Genomic DNA, 23,152 nt, shown 5'->3' with positions numbered 1-23,152 from the left:
GGTTGAGGCTGGTAATAATGACACTCCAAACTTAATCGCTAACTGCAATCAGAGGCGTCCCAAAAACGTCCTTTACGATCCAGACGCCATTACGACAGACAATGCTTTCCAACAACAAGCTACACAGCGTCTTCGCCGGCGAAGACGAGGTATCTAACGTCACCCGGACGTGAATTTTCTTACTCACGATCTTAAACTTCCGGACTTCCAGAACCTTCTAAGCCGAGGTCCGGGTTTTACAGGAGACGCTTTTAAATGGTCGTTTTATCCTGTCTTTCTTTCTGCCTTCGGCTCTCATCAGACGATGCTTCTGCTTCTCGCTCAAACCCCCCTCGGTGACACCCACAGATTATTAGATACTACGTGACACCGCTGTGGTCCTGTCCTGGAGTCTCAACACTTACTCAGACGGAAAAAAAATATTTTCCAGTTGTGAGGCAAAAACTGGCAGAAGACAGCGTCAATCTTCATCTTGTTTTCGGTTATACGACGTCATTACCCGCTGTGCAAGTCAGCTGTTGAATAGAAACTAGACAAGGGTTAATAATACCGTTCAAGTTTTTTACAACACCATCATTTTTAAAAGATCCCGCAGAATACAAAATATTACAACATAAACCCACGATTTAAGAAATAAAAATCAAATTGTATTTTTAATAACGTGTAATGTGGACGGATCTCTGTCTAAATTATTCTGTGTCTATGGTACGATGTTGACATTACATTAGTTATCTGTGCATTAATTCAATTGGTTGACTTGACATTAGCTGACAAACAATAACAATCTCCTGTCATTTTGTGACAACAAAACTCAAAAGTAAATTATCGACAAAACTATGCAATTCTCTTTTAATTATTACTTAATAATTACGGTACAATGGTCATTACATTGAAGACGAGTTATTTGTTAAAAGTAGTAGAATATATGTGCAACTGAAAGTAATAATAATACAGTAAGATTCGAATGTGTTCATTATCATGGCCTTCACGAATAGTACAAAAATCAACTCGAATGACAATAAATTACTTCAAGAGACCAGTAGCTTAAATAAACAATTCATATGTGATTATTGTGGCAAGATTATGCGGTATCGATACGCAATAATTGAACACCTAAACACTTGTAATGCTAGTTATAGTACGTATACAACGTGTATGTGGTGTAATATCAAATTTAAAAATCGAGGGAATCTAGTCATGCATACATTACGTGTTCACGGAGACAGGTAAGGGATTTATAAAAAAAAAATATTAAAAAGGCATCTAGTGCATCCACTTTCAGCTGACGTTTATTTTTTTTAATTTCAATGACAAGCCATAGCCAAGTCAAACTTCACATCAAACGTCCTTGTAAACAAATCGATTTTCATAACAAAATTAATTACGTGTATGTTTGATAAATAGGTTTTATGCGGTATGGGTTTTATGTGAGCTGTATTTTTTTTTAATAAAAAGTAAAGTGTTAGTAATGACAGAAGAGGTTTCCACCAAGGAGGATGAAAATGACACAGAAAATAATGAACTTACAGAAAAGTCTAAAATAGTTATGGGACCTCCTTTGACAACTGTAGTTCCAAAAAGGTTTTCTTTTTTAAACAATTTTCTTAATTTTTTTAGACTTCACTAACTTAAAAAAAAGTTTGGTAGCTGAATTTGTTTGTCACAGTATTATTTAAATCAATCCTAGGGCCGACTCTCTGGAACATTCTATACGACGGGGTTCTCCACCTTAAACAGGAAGAGGGCATCCAGCTAGTGGGTTTTGCCGACGATCTGGCGCTAGTAGTTGTTGCAAATACAGAGAAATCTCTCATGACTAGGGCAAACACAGCGCTCCGACGAATCAATGCATGGATGAAGGAAAAGAAGCTTGCTTTAGCACCTGAGAAGACTGAGGCTATTGTTTTTAGCGGAAGGCGGAAACTAGACCCAATAAAGTTTGTAGTTGAGGATATGGCAGTTGCTCCTAAAGAGCACGTTAAATACCTCGGGGTGTGGCTCGATAAAAGCCTCAACTACAAAAAACACGTTGAAGAGGTCGCCAAAAAATCCCAAAACTTGGTCGAGGCACTGCACAAACTGATGCCAACAAGAGGGGGACCTAGAGCGAGCAAGAGGAGAGTACTGGCTTCGGTAGCTCACTCCGTTATTCTCTACGGAGCGCCGATTTACGAAAATGCCATGAGAGTCGAACTGTATCGGAAAAAATTAGAGGCAGTACAGAGGCGGATGGCAATAGGCATAACTGGAGCATATAGAACTATCTCCACAGACGCAGTACTTGTTTTAGCCGGTCTTGTCCCTGTTGACAAACTAATTAGAGAACGCGCGCAATCTTTTCTGGATAAGGAATCGAGTTCACATGAACTACGCGAAAAGACCCTGACGGAATGGGGAACAGAATGGTCCGCGGGCGGAAAAGGAACGTGGACGAGGGAGCTAATTAAAGATCTAAAAAGCTGGCATCAGAGGAATCATGGAGAGATGGATCGATGGCTCACGCAGGCTCTGAGCGGTCACAGAGTGTTCAACACCTACCTCTTCGCAATAGGGAAATCTCCCTCCGAAAATTGCTACTTCTGTGGAAAAGAGGACACTCCGCGACATGCCATATTCGAATGCCCTGCCTGTGACGATCTGAGAGGGGCGACACATGGGGTAGATGGCCACGTAGACTCCGGCAGCCTGATTTCGCGTATGCTGTCAAGCGAATGCGAGTGGCAGAAATATGCACAAATGCTCCGGAAAATAATGATAAGAAAGGAAGAAAAGGAAAAAGAGGAGAAAAAGAAATGGGAAATACCCTAGAGGCAGTTAGCACGATGTAATGCCATGCAGTTCCGTGCTAACTCTGACGATAAAAAAAAAAAAAAAAAAAAGAATTATTTAAATGAACAAACTGTTACTTTTATCTTTTTATGACTACTTTCCAACATGGTAGTAATTGAAACATGTAAACTCAACATTGAAAAAACAATGATAAAATAAATACTTAGTATCTCATGTAGCCTGACCCAAAGTTTAAACCCAGCACCTTCCAAAAGAACTAGACCAATGTAGCAGTTTCTGATGCATAATCTTAGCATTCCATGGATTCACTGTGTGAGTGTTGGGTCTCTTGTGTGGCAGAGAGAAAAACTCCAAGCAGATTCCCTGATTTCTGACCAATGAGTATAAGATTAAAGATATCCATGACAATGACTAACTAAAGCGGAATGCAATATCAGCCTCACGATATACCTCCACTAGATATACCCCTGTATACTTCTACTTTCCTGAGCCTTTTCCGTACTTGGTCACTAATGGTCGGCCATTGTATGAAGCCGGGTATACATTAAACTAACTGTAATGACATTGGCGTATCTAGGATTATTTCCTGGGGTGGGCCTAAATATCACTGAACAGAGTCAACACTCAATATAACAATTTTATTAGCAATGTTTGTGGACGAAACCTTTGAAACGCCTTGACTTATTTTTTTTTTTCCTATGGTAGGTATCAGAAAAGGTCCTAATTAATATATTTTTCAAAATCTTTATTGCTTATGGTTTTTCTTTGTTATAAGTTGTAATTGTTATTATTTGATATTTTTAATGATATTTTGTATAAAATTATTAGTATTTCGGCAACCATCATAAAATTTCAGCCCAGTATCAGGTGGGCACTGGACTATTCTAGGGTGGGTCCGGCCCACCTGCTGTATACACCTATAAATGATGTTACATCTAAATCTCTATGGAGGTCATTTTTGCGTACTAACCACTGCACGCCCGTGATTTGTCGCGATTTTATAGTATTTAGTAGTTATCTAATATTATAAAGCTGAAGAGTTTGTTTGTTTGTTTGAACACGCTAATCTCAGGTACTACTGGTCCGATTTGAAAAATTCTCTCAGTGCTATATAGCCTATTTATCGAGAAAGGCTATATATTATCCCCGTATTCCTACGAAAACGAGAACCACGCGGGTGAAACCTTGCAGCATCAGCTATTAATGCTATGTTACTTCTCCAGTGCAATGAAGCCCGCCAGAGACAATGCGTGCACCGTCTGCCCTTTAACATTCAGAACTCCCGACTGTTTGAAGTACCACATAAGGAGCACACATTACAACTTGAAGACCAAAACCATGTCGTATGACGACAAGGAAGTCAACCAGGTTTGATATTTTTTTTTTTACTGAATCACAAGTTATCCCGATCTATTGTATAGGACTGCATATCAACATACTACCATGCATGAACTTCTTCGAATCTTGGGTCTTGGGCACAGCACTAGAGATCCAAGAAAGAGAGAGAGAGAGAGAGAGTGAAGTATGCCATTGCCAATCCGCATCAAACCGGCGTGGTGGATTAAGGCCTAACACCTCTCATTCTGAGAGGAGACTCGTGCTCAAGAGTGAGTCGAATATGGCTTGTTAATGATGAAGTTACTAGTGGTCACCTCAAGTTACATAAGTTTTGAGTTTGATCTTTTTATAGTATGTCCCTCTGTTCATAGTGTCAGCTGACATAGGCCTCCTTCAACTGCTTCCACTGCGCCTTGTCGGAAATAAATGTATTTGTTTGAATTTATTCGGTACTTATGTTAATGCTAGAAATTGTGTTGTGCCAAAAATATGGATCTAACTCAGCTAACTTTGTTGTGATTACATCAGTACGCAGAAGAACCAAAATCACTGACTTAGCACAATGAGTCGCGAAGCTGAAGTGGTAATGGGCGGGGCACATAGTTCGAATACTCAAGGGACGTTGGAGTCCCAAGGTGCTGGAATGGCGACTCCGCACTAGAAAGCGCAGTGTTGGTCGACCCCCCACCAGGTGATCTGTCGACATCAAGCAAGTCGCGGGGATCATGATGTTTGGAAGTCTCTACAAAAGGCCTATGTCAGTGTTGTCCATCGGCCGATAGGATGATGATGATGAAGATGACATCAGGTCCCACAACATTGATAAAGGATGAAAAGCCCATCCAGTAGACCCAGAGTATTTTTATTTTTTTATATTTAATAGTATAGATAGATTGTTGATAAGTTTTGTATGTATTCAGTATAATTATGTTCTCAGGTATGGCACGAAAAAGTATTCAACTCATCCAAAATAGTAGAAATAAAAAAGGCTGCACCAAACCTATTCCTTATAAGGAAACTGGAAGACGACAAACAAGTCACCGTCCAAGAATACAACCAACATCTTGATCTCAGCGAGCTATACCCTACAAATAAGAGGTCCAGCTTGGCGAAATGCCGGGCATGTTATAGGACTATGTTGAAAAGAGATTTGAAAAAGCATTACGATGAAAGACATAATAAAATACAAAAGCACACATGCAATAATTGTCATAAGACGTTCAAAAGATCTGTATTATATGTCAGACATGTATGTAATAAGGATAGAAGGAGACGGAAGTTGATACTTTAATTAATAATGTATTATTTGCAAGCGACTGTGGTAGTCAGATCTTCGTTATTTAATAAAGGCCTCAAACTAATAGGGATGATGACAGTATTTTAAATTGTATGTAAATTAAGAGTATGCTAACAGTAAAGCAATTTTGTAAAAGTAACAGGGTATCTGCGATCATTACTTTCGGAGCTACAGGGATTTAAACGGTCAGATTTGTGGCGCTGCCGCGGATCACTGAAAAACGCCCCATACAAAATGGTACGAATTAATGACGTCGTAGATACATAATGATCGTTAGATTTGTGTGGGTGTCAAACAAAATTACTAATATCTTTGTTATTTGTGCGTTTATGTTTATAGTTCATTTATTTAAAAATGTCACATTTAATGTAAGGAAGCTAAAACTGTATAAACTTTCATCTAATTACGATAAAAGATTTTTAATAGATTTTGAAATTTTATAATCTTATTTATTTTGCAAATATCCAGATAATCCTTGCTTTTTATGTATAAATTAGTTAACATTGACCTTATTTACTCGAATGTATCATAAAAATCAATATATTCAAATCTAGTCATCATCCCCATTGTCATAAGACGTTCTATATGTCAGACATGTATGTAATAAGGATAGGAGGCGGAAGTTGGTACTTTAATTGGTGATGTATTTACAAGTGGCTGTCGTGGTCAGATCTTCGTTATATATATATCATCGATCTCCTTATAAAAAGTGTATGCACAATCAGCAACCAAAAAACGTCCTCACTCAATGAGTGCCAAACACAACTTCTTGGCACTCAATTCAAGTAGACGCATTTGCAAATTCAACCTTAAACTCAATACTTAAGATTGAATTTACTCTGAATTTGGGATTTTATTGAATATTGGACTATATTTAAAGGCCTTTAGGTATAATGTTCTTTACCAATAATTCTAAATCTGTCAAAGTAAAATTGGCCAGTTTTTTAAGTGAAATTTTCTACATGATTGTGCGTTTTATTATAAGAGGTCAATGATCTAAAGTAATATTTTAAATGAAAGTAAGTCTGTCTGTCTGTTACCTTTTTTCGGATAAACGCCTGAAGCGATCAAGATGAATTTTGGTATCATGATAAATGGGACCTTGAAGCACAACACAGGGTACTTTTTGACCCTAAATTAAAAACGTAAGGGGGTGAAATAGGGGTTGAAAGTTTACATTTTTACGCTTCGAAAACTAGAAAAATACATGATCACGTGAACTGTCGATTGCAAATGTCATACATTTTTCTAGTTTTCGAAGCGTTAGCGATCGTAAAAATAGAATCGACGAGCCACTTGGCTAGGAGGTCTGGTCACCATAGGCCATTCTAATGTCTGATTTTTTGTTATTATTATTTAGTTTTTTTATGTTGATTATTTTATAGATTATATTATTTATTTGCTGTCTCATAGGTCCAGTAGCCATGTTGCTTCATAAAGGTCCGGGGTTCAATCCAGGTCAGGTTATGAAGCGTGGATTTTCTTTCTTCTAACAATAAGCATGGTGGGTCCACACTTATTCCATTGGATATAAGGTATGTGAAAAATCGACATCGATATCGGGCACGATTTTTCACATCTTCATAACAACACCATAATAAAGGTGTATACAAAAATTTGGCGCAGTAGGAATTTTTCCCCAGATTGGGAGTTTAATATGCCTAAAATTACTGGACAATTATGGGAAATAATAATTCTTTAAGTATATTTATTTATTTACAAGATACAAGATATTTAAATATAAAATTAATTTATCCCATTCCAAATAGAATGTAAGATTTTCTAAGCACAGTTTGATTAAAAAAATTAATTATCCGTGCACCAAAAGGACATTGGGTTTATAGTATAGTCATGATCAAATGCATTAGTCAGGGATCCGTAGAACATTTTGTACACCCGATTACTAACAAGCTAATTTTTCGTGAGTAGCTTCATCTCGATGAGACGATCAACTTTTTTATTTGCGATAATTCTTGATTCTGGTAGCTAACTGAGTTACCAGGAATTGGAAATTGAAAATTTCAGAATATCAGAACGAGATAATGTACGCAATTTGTAGGACATTGTGGTTGTCAAATTGTATGACTATTAATTAAGCAACAGTAAAAAACAGCTGGTTAGTAGATGATCTCATCGAGATGAAGCTACTCACGAAAAATTAGCTTGTTAGTAATTCTCTCTCTCTCTAGTCGGTACCACATGACTGAGGATCGTGACCACCTTGGCGAGTCATGGTTTGGTTTACAATGCTCCTCCATCGAGTACGGTCGCTGGCCATTTGGACGGCACTGTAAAAGGTGCGGGCTCCTGCTTCCTTTAGAAGATCGGACCATCGGGTTGGAGAGATTCCACATTTCCCACCACAATAATTTTTTCCAAGTTTTCGTTCCCACGGCGTGTGATATGTCCAAAATAACTGAGGATGCGCTGTAGACAGATGGTTGAGAGACGTGTTTTAATTTGAAGCTGTGAAGGAATTGATACATTTGTGCGTTTGGCAGTCCACGGTACACGTAACATTCGCCTCCAACACCACATCTCGAACGCATCAATTGTTTGTCTTTCTCTGGCGTGAATAGTCCACGTCTCTACACCATACAGGAAATCGGAAAAATAAGTGCCTGGACCAGGCGTGTTTTGGTTCTGTTTGTGATGCTTCGATTCTTCCAGATGTTTGCTAATTTCGTCATCGCATCCCTAGCTATTGCTATTCTTCGCTTAATTTCGGACACACAAGTGCCATCATTACAGATCAAAGAACCCAGGTATATATAATTCACCACAGTCTCGATTCCCAGAATATTGTTAGTAATTAAGTATACAAAATGTTCTAGGGATCCCTGACTAATATTATTAACCTTAGTAAAAATATTATGTCTGTCTGATTTGTAGAAATGGATGATTTGCAGATTTCTTTTGTAGGATTTTTTAATAGCTAATTTGTTTTTATAACTGAAATTGGGTGTGTTTTTTTTATGTGTGTGTAAATGAGCAATTATATACCAATGTATATTTGAATGGTTGATTGAAAAAAATAAAAGAATTGTAAAAAATGTATTTATATATATTTCATAGTCTACATAAATGACAGTTGAAAAAATACATATAATAATAATTATTAATAAGCCTTTTATTTTCTCTTCTTCACAATATTTTACAATTAATTTAAATAAAAAGTATAAATTCTAACTTAATAATAAAAAATATCGAAAAAAAAATTATTCCGACAAATTGATAACCATCCTCCTTTTTTTAAAGTCGGTTAAAAATATATTATCTTAAATCTGGTATTAATTAGGATATATATCGTCCCCATAGTCTTATAGTCTTTATAGTAGTTAATTTTTTTTTATGGAAAACATTTTTTTATTTTCCTCTTGATAAAATTCAATTTTGTCTTATAATAATTTATTTTTGTCTATTCTTTACGAGTCATCTCTTGACTGCAATCTCACCTGATGGTAAGTGATGATGCAATCTAAGATGGAAGCGAGCTAACTTGTTAGGAGGATAAAAATCCACACTCCTTTCGGTTTCTACACATCGTACCGGAACGCTAGATTGCTTGGCGGTACGTCTTTGCCGGTAGGGTGGTAACTAGCCACCAGCCAGACCTGGACCAATTAAGAAAACCTCAATCGATCTAGCCAGGGATCGTACCCAGGAGGCCGTCCGCCGTGTTGTTTGATAAAATAAACATGACATTTGCACTACGCAAAGAATAAAAAACTAAACAATTCAATAAATAAATTTATTTTAATAAAAAAAAAAATACAAAAGTATTTCGTTTTTCTAGTTACGTTTCATTTTCGTCCATCGTGGCAGGTTTCTGAAAGAAGCAATAAATAATTAATGGTTTACGTGTATATTCCAGTGGGAATACGGGGATAAAATGAAGCTTAGGTCACTCGCTAATAACGTGGCTTTCTATTGATAAAAGATATTTTGAAATCGGTACAGGCGGTGCTATGCCAAATAGGCTCATAAAGTTTATATTGTTTTTTTGGCACCACCTTCAAACCGATCAATACGAACGAAAATTCTTGATTTTGGTAACTAACGGTGTTGCCAGGTAAAAAACAATTCTGTATTAATTAAAATAAAAAAGTTGAGCGTCTCATTAAGATGACGGTACTCACGAAAAATTAACTTGATGTAGTCTCGCAAGTTCGTAGATGACACTCTCATTATATGCGGGCGACGATGGGAAAGACTGCGTGGGTGTGAAATCGTGCGTGCGGGGAAGGGAGGTGCATTAGTCGTCGGTTTTTTATTCATCGCTTAAACCCTCCCCCCCCCCCCGCGGCACGTGGATGCACACACAACACACACACATACCTTGTGGTGCTGCGCTGTGTGCGCGCGCAGGGCGGCGGGCTGCGCGAAGGCGGCGCCGCAGCCGCACGCGTGCGGTCGCTCGCCCGTGTGCGAGCGCATGTGCACGCGGAGCACGTACTTGCGCTGCGGAGCACGTACTTGCGCTGCGGAGCACGGCGCACGGCACACCACACACAACACACACATACCTTGTGGTGCTGCGCTGTGTGCGCGCGCAGGGCGGCGGGCTGCGCGAAGGCGGCGCCGCAGCCGCACGCGTGCGGCCGCTCGCCCGTGTGCGAGCGCATGTGCACGCGGAGCACGTACTTGCGCTGCGGAGCACGGCGCACGTCAGCATCATACGTAACACACACATACAATGACAACTGTCGGTCACACAGCAGGCAGGATAAGTTCGTATCCTACCGACTGCGCCATGACCAATGAAACAAATGTTGTCTTGTATTGTATTGAAACTGTCATCTCCAGTCGGATTATTAATTACCTACTCTGCGAGCGGGTGCTATATTCGCAGAGAAGAAGAAAAGAGATACTTTATTGCAAAAATACAAAAAAAAAACATTAAAAATGAATAAATTATACTTATTAAAATGCGTGCAAAGGGAATTATTGCTATAAGCAATCTCTACGAAGCAAACCCTGACTTCCAGAGATGGGTTCTAATCCTGCCGACTGCGCCATATAACAATTTTCTATAAAAATAACTATCTAACAGTCTCAGACTAGGCAGGAAAGGTTCTTATCCTACCAACTGCGCCATATCACAATGTTCAATGAAATAAACTGTCAGTCGCAGATTACGCAGGAGAGATTCTTATCCTACCGACTGCGCCATATTACAATGTTCAATGAAATAAACTGTCAGTCGCAGACCAGGCCGCAGAGATTCCTTTCCTACCGACTGCGCCATTTCAAAATTATCTTGTTATCAGCGGATGCCCGTGACTTCGTCCGCCTTTAAACCTCTTTAATTCGGCTCTGTCACAAAATCCGTTCTTAGCGGACATCTACAATTTATAAACTACCTCCCTTCCAAATTTCTTGCTATTTTTGAGATTTCGTGATCAATCGCATTTAAAAAAGATGACTAAGTTTCAACTGGCGTTCTACTCACCGAGAACTGCCGGTCGCACAGCGGACAGGGTATGGTCGTGCGCACTGCAGCACCGTGCGCGCGTCGCGTGTGCCAGCGGAGCGCCTCCGCGCTGCTGTAGGCCCGCGGGCACGCGTCGCACGCCTCGCTGCGCGCCGCACCGTGCGCATTGGTGTTGTGCGTCGCGAGCGTTGAGGCTGATATGAACTTCTGTTCGCATTGCTGGCATTGGAATCTAGATTAAATATTTATTCATGGTCAAATATTTGTTTATTTTATCCTACCGACTGCGCCATATTCACAGAAACAAATGTTGATATTTTTTCTAATTGTTCTCCCCCAGGGGATTATTTAGCCGCTGAGTGTCGAATTTAGCCTCTATTTATTTGAGAATTTGAATCAGCGGGTGAATAATCCCCTGAGGGTGCCCCCACAACGTCTATGAATACCACTGTCAGTTCTGTAAGGTCTTTAATAGGATCACAAACGACGTCACTGGGGATTTGAGCGAGCGCAGAATAGAATGTGAACCTGTGAAGGCTTTATGCTTAATGTTTAATAGTATATCTATACTAATATTATAAAGAGGTAAAGTTTGTAAGTTTGTAAGTTTGTAACAATTTTTTGAAATGGGGTAATCTTCGGAACTACTGGACCGATTTTAAAAATTCTTTCACCAGTAGAATGCTACGTTATCGGGGAGTGCTATAGGCTATATTTTATATTTCTATCATATATAACTACTGAGATATCGCGGGTTTTCTCTTACAGGTCAGACCGAAAAACTTACTTATTCGCATGCGCTGCCTCAACCATTGCGCATAACTGAAATAAATGTATGGAGGCTTTTTGAACCTTTAAAAGTTCTACAAAAAAGTCCGCGACACCATATATCTATCTTTTATATTTTAGCAGATATAGTACCTTTAGTACTTTAATAAATTATTTAAATTTTAAACTAAGGTTTACGTCATTATTTACACAACTAAACTTAAATCCTTATCTAAATAAATGATTTAATAATCACAAGGATATTATAGAGATAAGATTTGCCCTTTACAGTATGTTAATTAGTTATATAGTTTCGGAGATAATACAAAATTTCTGAAAGTCGCAGAAATGCCGCTATATGACGCCCCGCGGTTTCAATTACGTGGTTCCCGTTCCCGTATGAATATGAGGACCAAACATAGCCTATGACACTCGCAAATAATGTAGCTTTCTATTGGTAAAAGAATTTTCCAAATCGGTCCAGTAGATCCAGAGATTACCCCCGACAACCACGCAAACTTTACCTCTTTATAGTATTACCATAGAAGTCGCTTGGGAAATTATAGTCTTTTGGTCATTGCACCACGCACAAAAGACTGGACCAATTTTGCTGAGGGTAGGGATAGGATAGAGGTAGGGAAGGGGTAGGATAGAGGTAGGGTAGGGGTAATTTAGGGAAAGTGTAGGGTAGGGTAGGGTAGGGTACGGATAAGGTAGGGGTAGTGTAGGGTAGGGGCAAGGTAGAGGTAGGGGAAGGATATGGAACGTATAGGGTAGGGGAGGAGTAGGATAGGGGTAGGGTAGGGGTAGGGTACGGGTAGGGTAGGGTTAGGGTAGGGTTAGGGTAGGGATAAGGTAGGGAAGGGTTAGGGTTAGCGGTAGGGTCGGAGTAAGGTAGCGGTAGGGTAGGGGTAGATTAGGGGTAGGGTAGGATAGGGTATGGATAGGTTACGGGTAGGGTTAGGGTAGGGTAAGGTGGGGGGAAGGAAGGGTAAGCATTAGCGGTAGGGTAGGAGTAAGGTAGGGGTAGGGTAGGGTAGGGTAGGTTTACGAGCAGGGTAAGGTAAAGGTAGAGAAGTTTACATCAATTTTTACGCGGACGAAGTCGCGGGCGTCTGCTAGTTTTTTAATAACTTACTTGTACGAAGAGTCGTCTCTGTGTCGCTTTGCGCGCTGCAAATGTTGTTTTAAGTTATTCTGAAATTGTTAACATTTTGTTGTTGTTATTTGGACTATTCTGTTATGTTATTAACTTATCAATACCTATAATAATAATATATACTTGTAACTAATTAATTAGATTCAATTAATTAAAGTTTAAATTATTACTTTATGTTATCACTTCTGTCGAGCGTGCCGAGACGTACACACATATTTTTTAAGTATAACAAAATTTGACTGACCTCTGGCACAATTGTTATCTCAGACCAATTATTGTATAGGACCTGCCTCGCTAGACGATACTTTTCTGTCAAAGTATATGATCAACGATCTAATGCGATTATAAAAACTGTCTCTATAGAATCGATGTTAAATAGTTGTAATCGTGTTCGTCGGTTAAAGAGCTCCGTAAAAATACCTTTTTGTGTAATTGAATTGTGTAAAAAACGGGTAAAAACTTCTAGTTTAGTATAAGATATATACCAAATCTAAGCTCGTTTTCCTCAGAAAATGACAGACAATTTTGTTCGTGACTATGAGTGCGATACAGGTCCTTCTATAATTGGTCTGAGATTGTTATTGATACATTTGATGATAGAGGTCCTGGGTTCCATCAACATGAGTCAATTTGGGGCTTTGAGACTAAATTGGCTCACGTCAGGTGATAGGCATCGGTCGTGGCTTGTTACCTTACCGGGAAAAACGCCAACGCACTCGATATTTAATCTGTCAATCATAAAGTCAAGCTATTGGACTATTCGATTCTCACCATGGACTTGAACATGATTTTGCACTCGACGCAGCAATAATATTTAATCTGTCAATCCTAAAGTCGGACTAATACACTATTGGACTATTCGACACTCACCATGGACTTGAACATTATACCGCACTCGATATTTAATCTGTCAATCCTAAAGTCGGACTAATACACTATTGGACTATTCGACACTCACCATGGACTTGAACATTATACCGCACTCGATATTTAATCTGTCAATCCTAAAGTCGGACTAATACACTATTGGACTATTCGACACTCACCATGGACTTGAACATTATACCGCACTCGATATTTAATCTGTCAATCCTAAAGTCGGACTAATACACTGTTGGACTATTCGACACTCACCATGGACTTGAACATTATACCGCACTCGATATTTAATCTGTCAATCCTAAAGTCGGACTGTTAGACTATTGGACTATTCGACACTCACCATGGACTTGAACATGATGTCGCACTCGACGCAGTAGTAGTCCCTCAGCTCGTGGACGGCGCGCATGTGCGTACTCAGCTGGGCGGCGTATATGAATGTGCTCGAGCAAACTTGACACTGGTGCAGTTTTCTGTCGTCGTGGCGCCTGTGTTAAAAGAAAAAAAAACTAACCTTTGTATTATTTGCTATTATAGGTATATGACGGGGGACAGACTAAATACCACTTCTGATAACGCAGAAGCCGTAGCCTCAGAGTAGGTAGCCTTACATGTTAAGGATGGCAGATACACAAAGTAACACTATCGATCTTTACCCCTTAACTTCTAATACAGTTCTACCCTCTAACTACAATATTGATCAAGTACAGCGCTGATACTATCAGATGTAAATCAGGATTAACTATCATAGGGCAGGTAGTCAAGCACGAGCGGAGCGGCCTGGCAACCGCTAGCAGGGTTAAAGGATCCTTTTACACCATGTAAACGTTCCCCTTCTCCGCTAGTCTTGGCTCCCAGCTAAGTAAGTAACAATGCAATGGCCGGCCTATATGGATAACTCACCCACTAAACTTCTCACTATCACTATTTAACAAATGGAATTCGATTATCCATTCCGAGAACGCGATTACAACTGAACTGCTCAACTAGCAGACTACAGGGGGCAGGGTGCCTCACTCTGTCAAGCGTACCGGCTACGCGCCATTTGGACTCGATGCTATTGGACGAGAATCGCGTGATCAACCTTTTACCTTTTTATTTATACAGTAAATAATTAAATCCCAATTACATGAAAACCTGATTCTAATATTATCACAATAATCAACGTAGATTTTGTTAACCGATCAAATAACTCACTCGCCGACATACTAACGGATGCCCGCGACTTCCCTACTTAAAATCAGTGTAAACTTTCTTTGCAGCACAAAAATTATGTACTAAACTTGTGAGAGCCTTTTGAACTCCTTAATCTGGCCCTGTCGCAAAACTCGTTTGTAAAGGACGTCTACCAACTATAAAACACCTCCCCGCCGAATTTCAAGTTTGTAGCATGAAAAATTACGGGCTTTCAAACAAACTCCCTGTATATCAAGATGTTCAAAATTACCACTCACATAACATGTATCCTCAGGGACTCCTTGCTCTTGTAGAGCTTGCCGCAGCAGTGACAGCGCAGCGGCTCGCCCGCCGCGTGCAGACGCACGTGTCTCTGCATCGCCGTGCGTTTGCTGTAAAGTATACGCATTGTTGGACTATTCGTCTTTTTCTAAAGCCGTGCGTTTGCTGGCAAAGTATACGTAATGTTGGACTATTCTTATAGTTTGGACTATTCGTTTTTCCAAAGCCGTGTTTGCTGGCAAAGCATACAAAATGTTGTACTATTCGAAGAATTTTGACTATTATTTTTTTGCAAATCCGTGCGTTTGCTGTAAAGTATACGCATTGTTGGACTATTCGAAGAATTTGGACTCTTCGTTTTTTTAAAGCCGTGCTTTTTCTGTAAAGTATACGCATTGTTAGACTATTCGAAGAATTCGGACTATTCGTTTTTTCCAAAGCCGTATTTTTGCTCTAAAGTATACACATTATTGGACTATTCGAAAAAAAAAATGGATTATTTATTATTACCGTAATTTAAGCCGTGCGTTTGCTGACAAAGCAATGGGTAATATTAGACTATTGGATGAATTTAACCTGACATATTTATATGGACCAACAACAAAAACATATGTACATCAAATTATCTAAACATTTTATATTATAAAGAGGAAAGATTTGATTGTTTGTTTGTTTTTTGGACTATTCTCTGGACTATTAGTATTGTATATACTTGGTGTTGTATTTTGCAATATTTTAACATCTACTTGGTCCAAATTATCACCATAAAACCATTTTAATAGACCAAATCGTAACCTTCATTTTCTAAATTCAAAACTGTAAACAGAACGCGGTCCTCGAATTATGTACACTCAGCACCTCATAGCGCCTGGTCTATAATGCACACTTACTTGGTAGTATGATCACATTTGGGGCACGTATACAGCGCAGGTGAACCCGTGTGCTGCAACGAGTGATGTTCCAATATGTGTTGTCTGGACAGACGGACAAGACCGCACAACTTGCATTTATATCTGGAAATTTATGTGAACAAGTCAATATAAAAATCCTTTCATAGGTACGAGTTATAGTAAAACTCTCATTCTGAGAGGAGACTCGAGCTCAGCAGTGAGCCGAATATGGGTTGATGACGACGATAGTAAAACTACTTTTAAAGGGAAAAAAAATTAAAGTAAAAGTCCATTAAATATAAAAAATGTTTTATTAAATAAAGTCATTGCAGGTTTCTTTACGTTTGACTTTTATACAAAAAAAAAAAATACATAGAACCAATTTATTTTAAAAAATCTTTTAATAATAAACCTTTAAAAGAAACAAGTCATTGTAAATATCTTTGGAAATAAGTCAATGTAAAAATCCTTTAATAACAATAAGACACAAACCATTGTATTATATGTATTTTAAAATCAAAATCAAAATCAAAAATCAAAATCAAAAATCATTTATTTCAAGTAGGCTCAGTTTACAAGCACTTTTGACACGTCAGTTGACTATTTGTAAAGATTCTACCACCGATTCGGAAGGCAGGTTCTGCTGAGAAGATACCGGCAAGAAACTCAACAGTTGCTCTTTTGAAAAAGTCATACAGTATTATAATTTACATTTGATAACAATTACAATTTCTTATAGTTTTATTTCCTGTGTGAAGGTGGAAGCTGATCCAATGGCCTCCAAGCGCTTTTATATATTTTATATATTAAAAGGAATAAATTATTGCATAAATCTTTTAATAGCTACCAATCACAAGAACAAGTCATAACAAACTAGTAATTTAGTAGAAATATGTCAATTCAAAAATCCTTTAATAGAAATAAGTCAACGTAAAAATCATTTAGTAGAAACAAGTCAATGCAAAAAGTCATTATTTCATAGAAACAAGTCAAATTTATGATGACTTCTCACCTAGTGGAATGCGACTTCATGTGTCCCCTTAACGACACTCTGCTGGGACAGTACTGGGTGCAGATGTCACATTGGAAATCACCATTTTTCTATAAAAAAAAATTGCCAAATTATTTTATTAATTTTTTGACAGACTTACAAGACGGAGGTGCTGGGTTCGATCCCCGGCTGGACCGATAGAGATTTTCTTAAATGGTCCAGCTCTGGCTGGTTACCACCCTACCGACAAAGACGTACTGCCAAGCGATTTAGCGTTCCGGTACGATGTCGTATAGAAACTGAAAATCCACACATTTTCATCCTCCTCCTAACATGTTAGTCTGCTTCGATCATAGACAGCATCATCACTTACCATCAGGTGAGATTGTAGTCAAGGACTAACTTGTAAAAAAAAAGACAGATGGACTTCACTTTGTTAGTCACAGTAAGGGTTTTTTCCTTTCATGAAACCCTAAAAAATTTAAAAAAAAAACGACTCACAGGCGAATGCTTCTCCATATGTGTTTGTAGAACATCTTCGAAGTTAAAACCCCGCACGCAAGTCTCACATTTGTATGGCAACACTTTGTACTTGTCACTCTGGGAGTGCAGACGCATTTCTTCTAATATCTGATGAAGAATTCAATAAGGAACTTAAGCTAACTTATCCTAATAACTATACAAATCATGTCCACGTGGAATGGTGGCAAGAATACTGGCTGCATTTCCGCGCTGGACAGCCAGGCTGATCCTTTGCCTAAGCCAGCCCTTCTGTCACCAGTCGAGGCAATTTTTTGGCACTGCGACTTCATGGCCAAAGGGTCTCCACGGCAAAAGGTACAAATATGTAACTCTCTGTCAGAGAGGCATACTTGAGCCTCTTACCGGTTTCAGCTTTTTCTGCTGCGGCTCCCGGTCTTGATTCTGTCTCCCTGATATGACACGGTGCTAATGTGTCGACGCATGTAGCGTCCCACATTAGGGCCCGCCCCATTTCCCAGGGAACCAGCGTCAATCCATCAGGTCTCATCATCCCGACTGATTCTTAACGGCTCGATTAGCGCAGGAATATTTAAGGTGGCAAGAGCCCTTTTTATTATGACAATAATAATATTATAAACTAGCGGACGCCCGCGTCTTCGTCCGCCCTTAGACCTCTTTAATCCGGCCCTTACAGTAGTATCGCTGTAAATGGAGTAACTTCTCCCGTTTTCCCAACATTTCCCTTCACTGCTCTGCTCCTATTGATCGTAGCGTGATGAAAAGTATACTATAACCTGCCCAGGAGTGTGAAGAATAATTGTACCAAGTTTCGTTAAAATCCGTCCAGTAGTTTTTGTTTCTATAACGAACATACAGACTGACAGACAAATATTTTACTGATTGCATTTTTGGCATCAGTATCGATCACTAATCACCCCCTGATAGTTATTTTGGAAATATATTTCATGTACAGAATTGACCTCTCTACAGATTTATTATAAGTATAGATAAGCTATATGAGAGACACAATAGCCCAGTGGATATGACCTCTGCCTCTTAAACTTGAGGGTACAGGTTTGAATCCGGTCTGAGGCATGCATCTCCAACATTTCAGTTATGAGTATGTGCATTTTAAGAAATTAAATATTAATGATGTTAATAAAGAATGTTAGTCACTTTTAAGCACGAGTCTCCTCTCAGGGGTTAGGCCAATAGTCCACCACGCTGGCCCAATGCGGATTGGCAGACTACACACACGCGATAAGATAATTATCTGGTATGCAGGTTTCCTCAGTCTCAGGCAGACTTCACACACGCAGAGAATTAAGAAAATTCTCTTTAAAAAAAAAAAAAAATTCCTCACGATGTTTTTCCTTCACCGTTTGAGACACGTGATATTTAATTTCTTAAAATGCACACAACTGAAAAGAATTGAATAAAAAAATATTATATGATCATCTATACTAATATTATAAAGAGGTAAAGTTTGTAACAATTTTTTGAAATGGGGTAATCTTCGGAACTACTGGACCGATTTTAAAAATTCTTTCACCAGCAGAATGCTACATTATCCGGGAGTGCTATAGGCTATATTTTATATTTCTATCATATATAACTACTGAGTTATCGCAGGTTTTCTTTTACAGGTCGGACCGAAAACTTACTTATTCGCATGCGCGGCCTCAATCATTGCGTATAACTGAAATAAATGTATGGAGGCTTTTTGAACCTTTAGAAGTTCTACAAAAAAGTCCGCGACACCATATATCTATCTTTTATATTTTAGCAGATATAGTACCTTTAGTACTTTAATAAATTATTAAAATTTTAAATTAAGGTTTACGTCATTATTTACACAACTAAACTTAAATCCTTATCAAAATAAATTATTTAATAATCACAAGGATATTATAGAGATAAGATTTACAGTATGTTAATTAGTTATATAGTTTCGGAGATAATACAAAATTTCTGAAAGTCGCAGAAATGCCGCTATATGACGCCCTGCGGTTTCAATTACGTGGTTCCCGTTCCCGTGTGAATATGAGAACCAAACATAGCCTATGTTACACTCGCAAATAATGTAGCTTTCTATTGGTAAAAGAATTTTTTAAATCGGTCCAGTAGATCCAGAGATTACCCCCGAAAACCACACAAACTTTACCTCTTTATAGTATTAGCATAGAAGTCGCTTGGGAAATTATAGTCTTTTGGTCATTGCACCACGCACAAAAGGCTGGACCAATTTTGCTGAGGGTAGGGATAGGATAGGGGTAGGGAAGGGGTAGGATAGAGGTAGGGTAGGGATAATTTAGGGAAAGGGTAGGGTAGGGTAGATAGGGGAAGGATATGGAACGTATAGGGTAGGGGAGGAATAGGATAGGGGTAGGGTGGGGTAGGGTACGGGTAGGGTAGGATTAGGGTAGGGGTAAGGTAGGGGTAGGGTAGGGGTAGATTAGGGTCAGGGTAGGGAAGGGTATGGATAGGTTACGGGTAGGATTAGGGTAGGAGTAAGGTGGGGGGATGGTAGGGTTAGCGTTAGCGGTAGGGTAGGAGTAAGGTAGGGGTAGGGTAGGGTAGGGTTGGGTAGGTTTACGGGTAAGGTAGAGGTAGAGAAGTTTACATCAATTTTTACGCGGACGAAGTCGCGGGCGTCCGCTAGTATAATATATACCTGTTCCTTAGTAAGTTTAATAACTTTATATTCATCAGTCTCTGTGACCATTCGAGAAGAGAAACCTTCTCTGACTTCTTTCTTCTTCTTTCTGACTCTCTTCTGATTTCTCCTTCTCTCTGCTGGTGTAGTTTCTTCTTGTTTAATGTTCTCTATGCGTATACCGACGTTGTCCTGGAATTAATTTTGAAATCATATTAACCCCCCACCGAAAAAGAGGAGTGTCATTATGCTTGACGTTTTGGCATTTGCAAGCCAACCAAGGTATTTGCACGCCAACCATGGCATTTGCACGCCAACTATGGCAGGTTATATGTTTAAATATAATATACGAGATTTACGTATGAAATGTACCATATTCTGGCAAAATAAAGATTGACTGATTGCATATTATCAGAAGAATTCATAGACGTTGCAGGGGCGCCCCCAAGGGATCATTCACCCGTTGAGTGTCAAATTCTTAAACAGATAGAGGTTAAACTCGACACTCAGCAGCTGAATGATCCCCCAGGGGGTTCCTATAAAACGTCTATGAATTCCACTGTAAAAATCTTACCGATTCCGCGTCATTGTCAAATTCCATGTCATCACAGTTTTGCTGACTCAGCATCACCAGTGGGATGTCATCCTCATTGTCATCTGCACAGTTTGTGACATCAGCTTCCATATCTGATTCCGGACCAATATAGTGACAGATAGTATCTGATGTTGACAATTGACCCATAATCACTTTCTGATGTAATTCCGAGTTCTAGAAATAAATTTTAATCATCATAATATTTTGACGGCAACACATGGAATTACAAGATGGGAGGTCCTGGGTTCGATCTCCGGTTGGACTGATTGAGGTTTTGTTGATTGGTTCAAGTCTGGCTGGTGTGAGTACCTTAGATTGCTCACTTACTATCAGGTGAGATTGTAGTCAAGGGCTAACTATTAAAAAATAAAAAAAAGCTTGTCCTAGACCTACTTATTGCCTACTATCTGACATGATTATTGTATTGATCATAAGAATAAAAAATAAGTGTGGCTTAAAAAAAGCATTTTTTATCAACTTATGCAATTTTTTTTTACTTTTTTACAAGTTAGCCCTTGACTGCAATCTCACCTGATGGTAAGTGATGATGCAATCTAAGATGGAAGCAGGCTGACTTGTTACAAGGAGGATGAAAATCCACTCCCCCTTTCGGTTTCTACACGACATTGTACCTGAACGCTAAATCGCTAGGCAGTTTTATCGATAGGGTGGTAATGAGCCACGGCCAAAACCTCCAACAAGCCAGACCTCTGGGGATCGAACCCAGGACATCCGTCTTAAATCTACCGCGCTTATCATTGCCCTACAGAGGCAATATATAAGGATTTATTTATTTTATTTATGCAGTATTTTTTTGTCTTTAGAAAAGAATGAAAAATAAATAAATAAAAAAAATATAAAATTTCTTTACATTAAGCTGGAATCAAAATCTGGTTTAATAAGATTATCCCCTTTCACACCACTTGTCCGTCGGGTCAGTATGATAATGTTGAAATGTATTTATTATAGCTTGGCAACTTCTTTCGTAACACTCCCAATAGTCCGCGGCGGGGCGTGTAGCGATGAATGAAAAACCCACGACTAATGCACCTCACTTCCCCGTACGCCCGAATTCACACCCGCACAGTCTTTCCCCCCGTCGCCCGCATATCATTAGTGTGTCATCAACAAACTTGCCAGACTATAACTTGGTTGCTTGGGTGTTAGGTTTATTTTCGTTACGGAATTTCTTGATTCGGTCGCCGCGATAAAAGCTATGCAATAGCTGAACTCACTCTTACTGAAGATTTAAGGATTTCATATGCAAGTCTTGACTGTCTAATGAATCGTCTCAGTTTTCTTATAACAGCTTTGCAGTGGAAGCATATGTATATTACATCTAAGGGATCTTCAATCTGAAAGAGTAATTTAAGTATGCGTTATACTTAACAAAGACTATCTGTAAAATACAAAAAATTAAAATTTTTAACTAGCCGTTATAGCCCAGTGGATATGACCTCTGCCTCCGATTCCAGAGTGTGTGGATTCGAATATCACGTGTCTCTAATGGTGAAGGAAAAACATCGTGAGGTAACCTGCATACCAGAGAATTTTCTTAATTCTCTGCGTGTGTGAAGTCTGCCAATTTGCATTGGGCCAGTGTGGTGGACTATTGGCCTAACCCCTCTCATTCTGAGAGGAGACTCGAGCTCAGCAGTGAGGTTGATATGGGCTAATAATGATGATGATGATTTAGAATAACATTCTACATAAAAACAATACATATGTTCAGATAAATTGGGTATAAAATCTGTTTTCCATTGTTTATACTTTGTTGATACATATTCTAGATCAAGTTTGGTTATATTATAACTCATAAAGTCAACAAGATGCAAAACCTATGGTCAAAGAGTTTATAGTATTAGATATGTAACTAGCGTGTCCAAACTGAGACGAACAAAGGTGGTGGTTAATTTAATTTAGTCACATAGCAAACAACGAAACGTTTTTAAACTAATAATTCGTCTATAAAGTCAAGTTGCCTGTTCAGGAAGTGTAAAAACTATGTAAATAAATACGAAATTCTGCATGTATGTGCTGCGTGGAGCTAGCTTCGAAACACTTTTTGCTGTGATTTTGTAGCCACATACTTTATCTAGAATAAAATATCGTTACCTATGGTATGACAAACTTTCAGTCTATAAGATAAGAACCGACTGGCTGTTCTAGGCTCTCCTTTTATTAAGAAATAGAGGAAAATAAATAAGACCAATACCTTCGTAATAAATAGCCGATAGCATTCTATATCTTCGAAAGACATAGGATTTATGTTGACACCAACTGCGAGACAAGTTTGGCAAGTTCGCTCCATATTTACAAATTATAATGTTAATTCATAAATGTCATTAAAATTTAATTTTTATTTTTAATCGAAAAGAAGCCACCTCGTTGTTTTGACATTTAATTTTTTTTTA

The 23,152-nt window shown here is 38.7% G+C and overlaps 2 protein-coding genes across 3 annotated transcripts; one reads left to right on the top strand and one right to left on the bottom strand.

The window, feature by feature from the left end:
- Positions 1-781: 781 nt before the first annotated feature.
- LOC112052539 (zinc finger Y-chromosomal protein 1) lies at positions 782-8,543 on the top strand. 2 transcript variants are annotated; one of them, XM_024091661.2, is made up of 3 exons: positions 782-1,226; positions 4,014-4,158; positions 5,066-8,543. In XM_024091661.2, exons 1-3 carry the CDS (start codon positions 979-981, stop codon positions 5,417-5,419), a joined length of 747 nt encoding a protein of 248 aa, XP_023947429.1. In that variant the 5' UTR covers positions 782-978; the 3' UTR covers positions 5,420-8,543. The 2 variants fall into 2 exon arrangements, with proteins under 2 accessions (XP_023947429.1, XP_023947430.1); XM_024091662.2 differs by lacking the exon at positions 782-1,226 and adding an exon at positions 1,340-1,581.
- Positions 8,544-9,157: 614 nt separating this feature from the next.
- Positions 9,158-23,152, bottom strand: LOC112052537 (zinc finger protein 260). Its single transcript, XM_024091657.2, has 13 exons — positions 22,954-23,152; positions 21,974-22,093; positions 20,718-20,912; positions 20,162-20,335; positions 17,506-17,634; positions 17,026-17,114; positions 16,014-16,136; positions 15,120-15,233; positions 14,009-14,153; positions 12,766-12,824; positions 10,878-11,091; positions 9,764-10,074; positions 9,158-9,254 (listed from the first exon to the last, which is right to left on the bottom strand). Exons 1-13 carry the CDS (start codon positions 23,047-23,049, stop codon positions 9,218-9,220), a joined length of 1,806 nt encoding a protein of 601 aa, XP_023947425.1. The 5' UTR covers positions 23,050-23,152; the 3' UTR covers positions 9,158-9,217.

Source organism: Bicyclus anynana, chromosome 27 (genome assembly GCF_947172395.1).
Source record: "Bicyclus anynana chromosome 27, ilBicAnyn1.1, whole genome shotgun sequence".
Classification (NCBI taxonomy): domain Eukaryota; kingdom Metazoa; phylum Arthropoda; class Insecta; order Lepidoptera; family Nymphalidae; genus Bicyclus; species Bicyclus anynana.
Note: the sequence above shows the minus strand (reverse complement) of the source record. Positions and strands in the feature narration are given on the sequence as shown.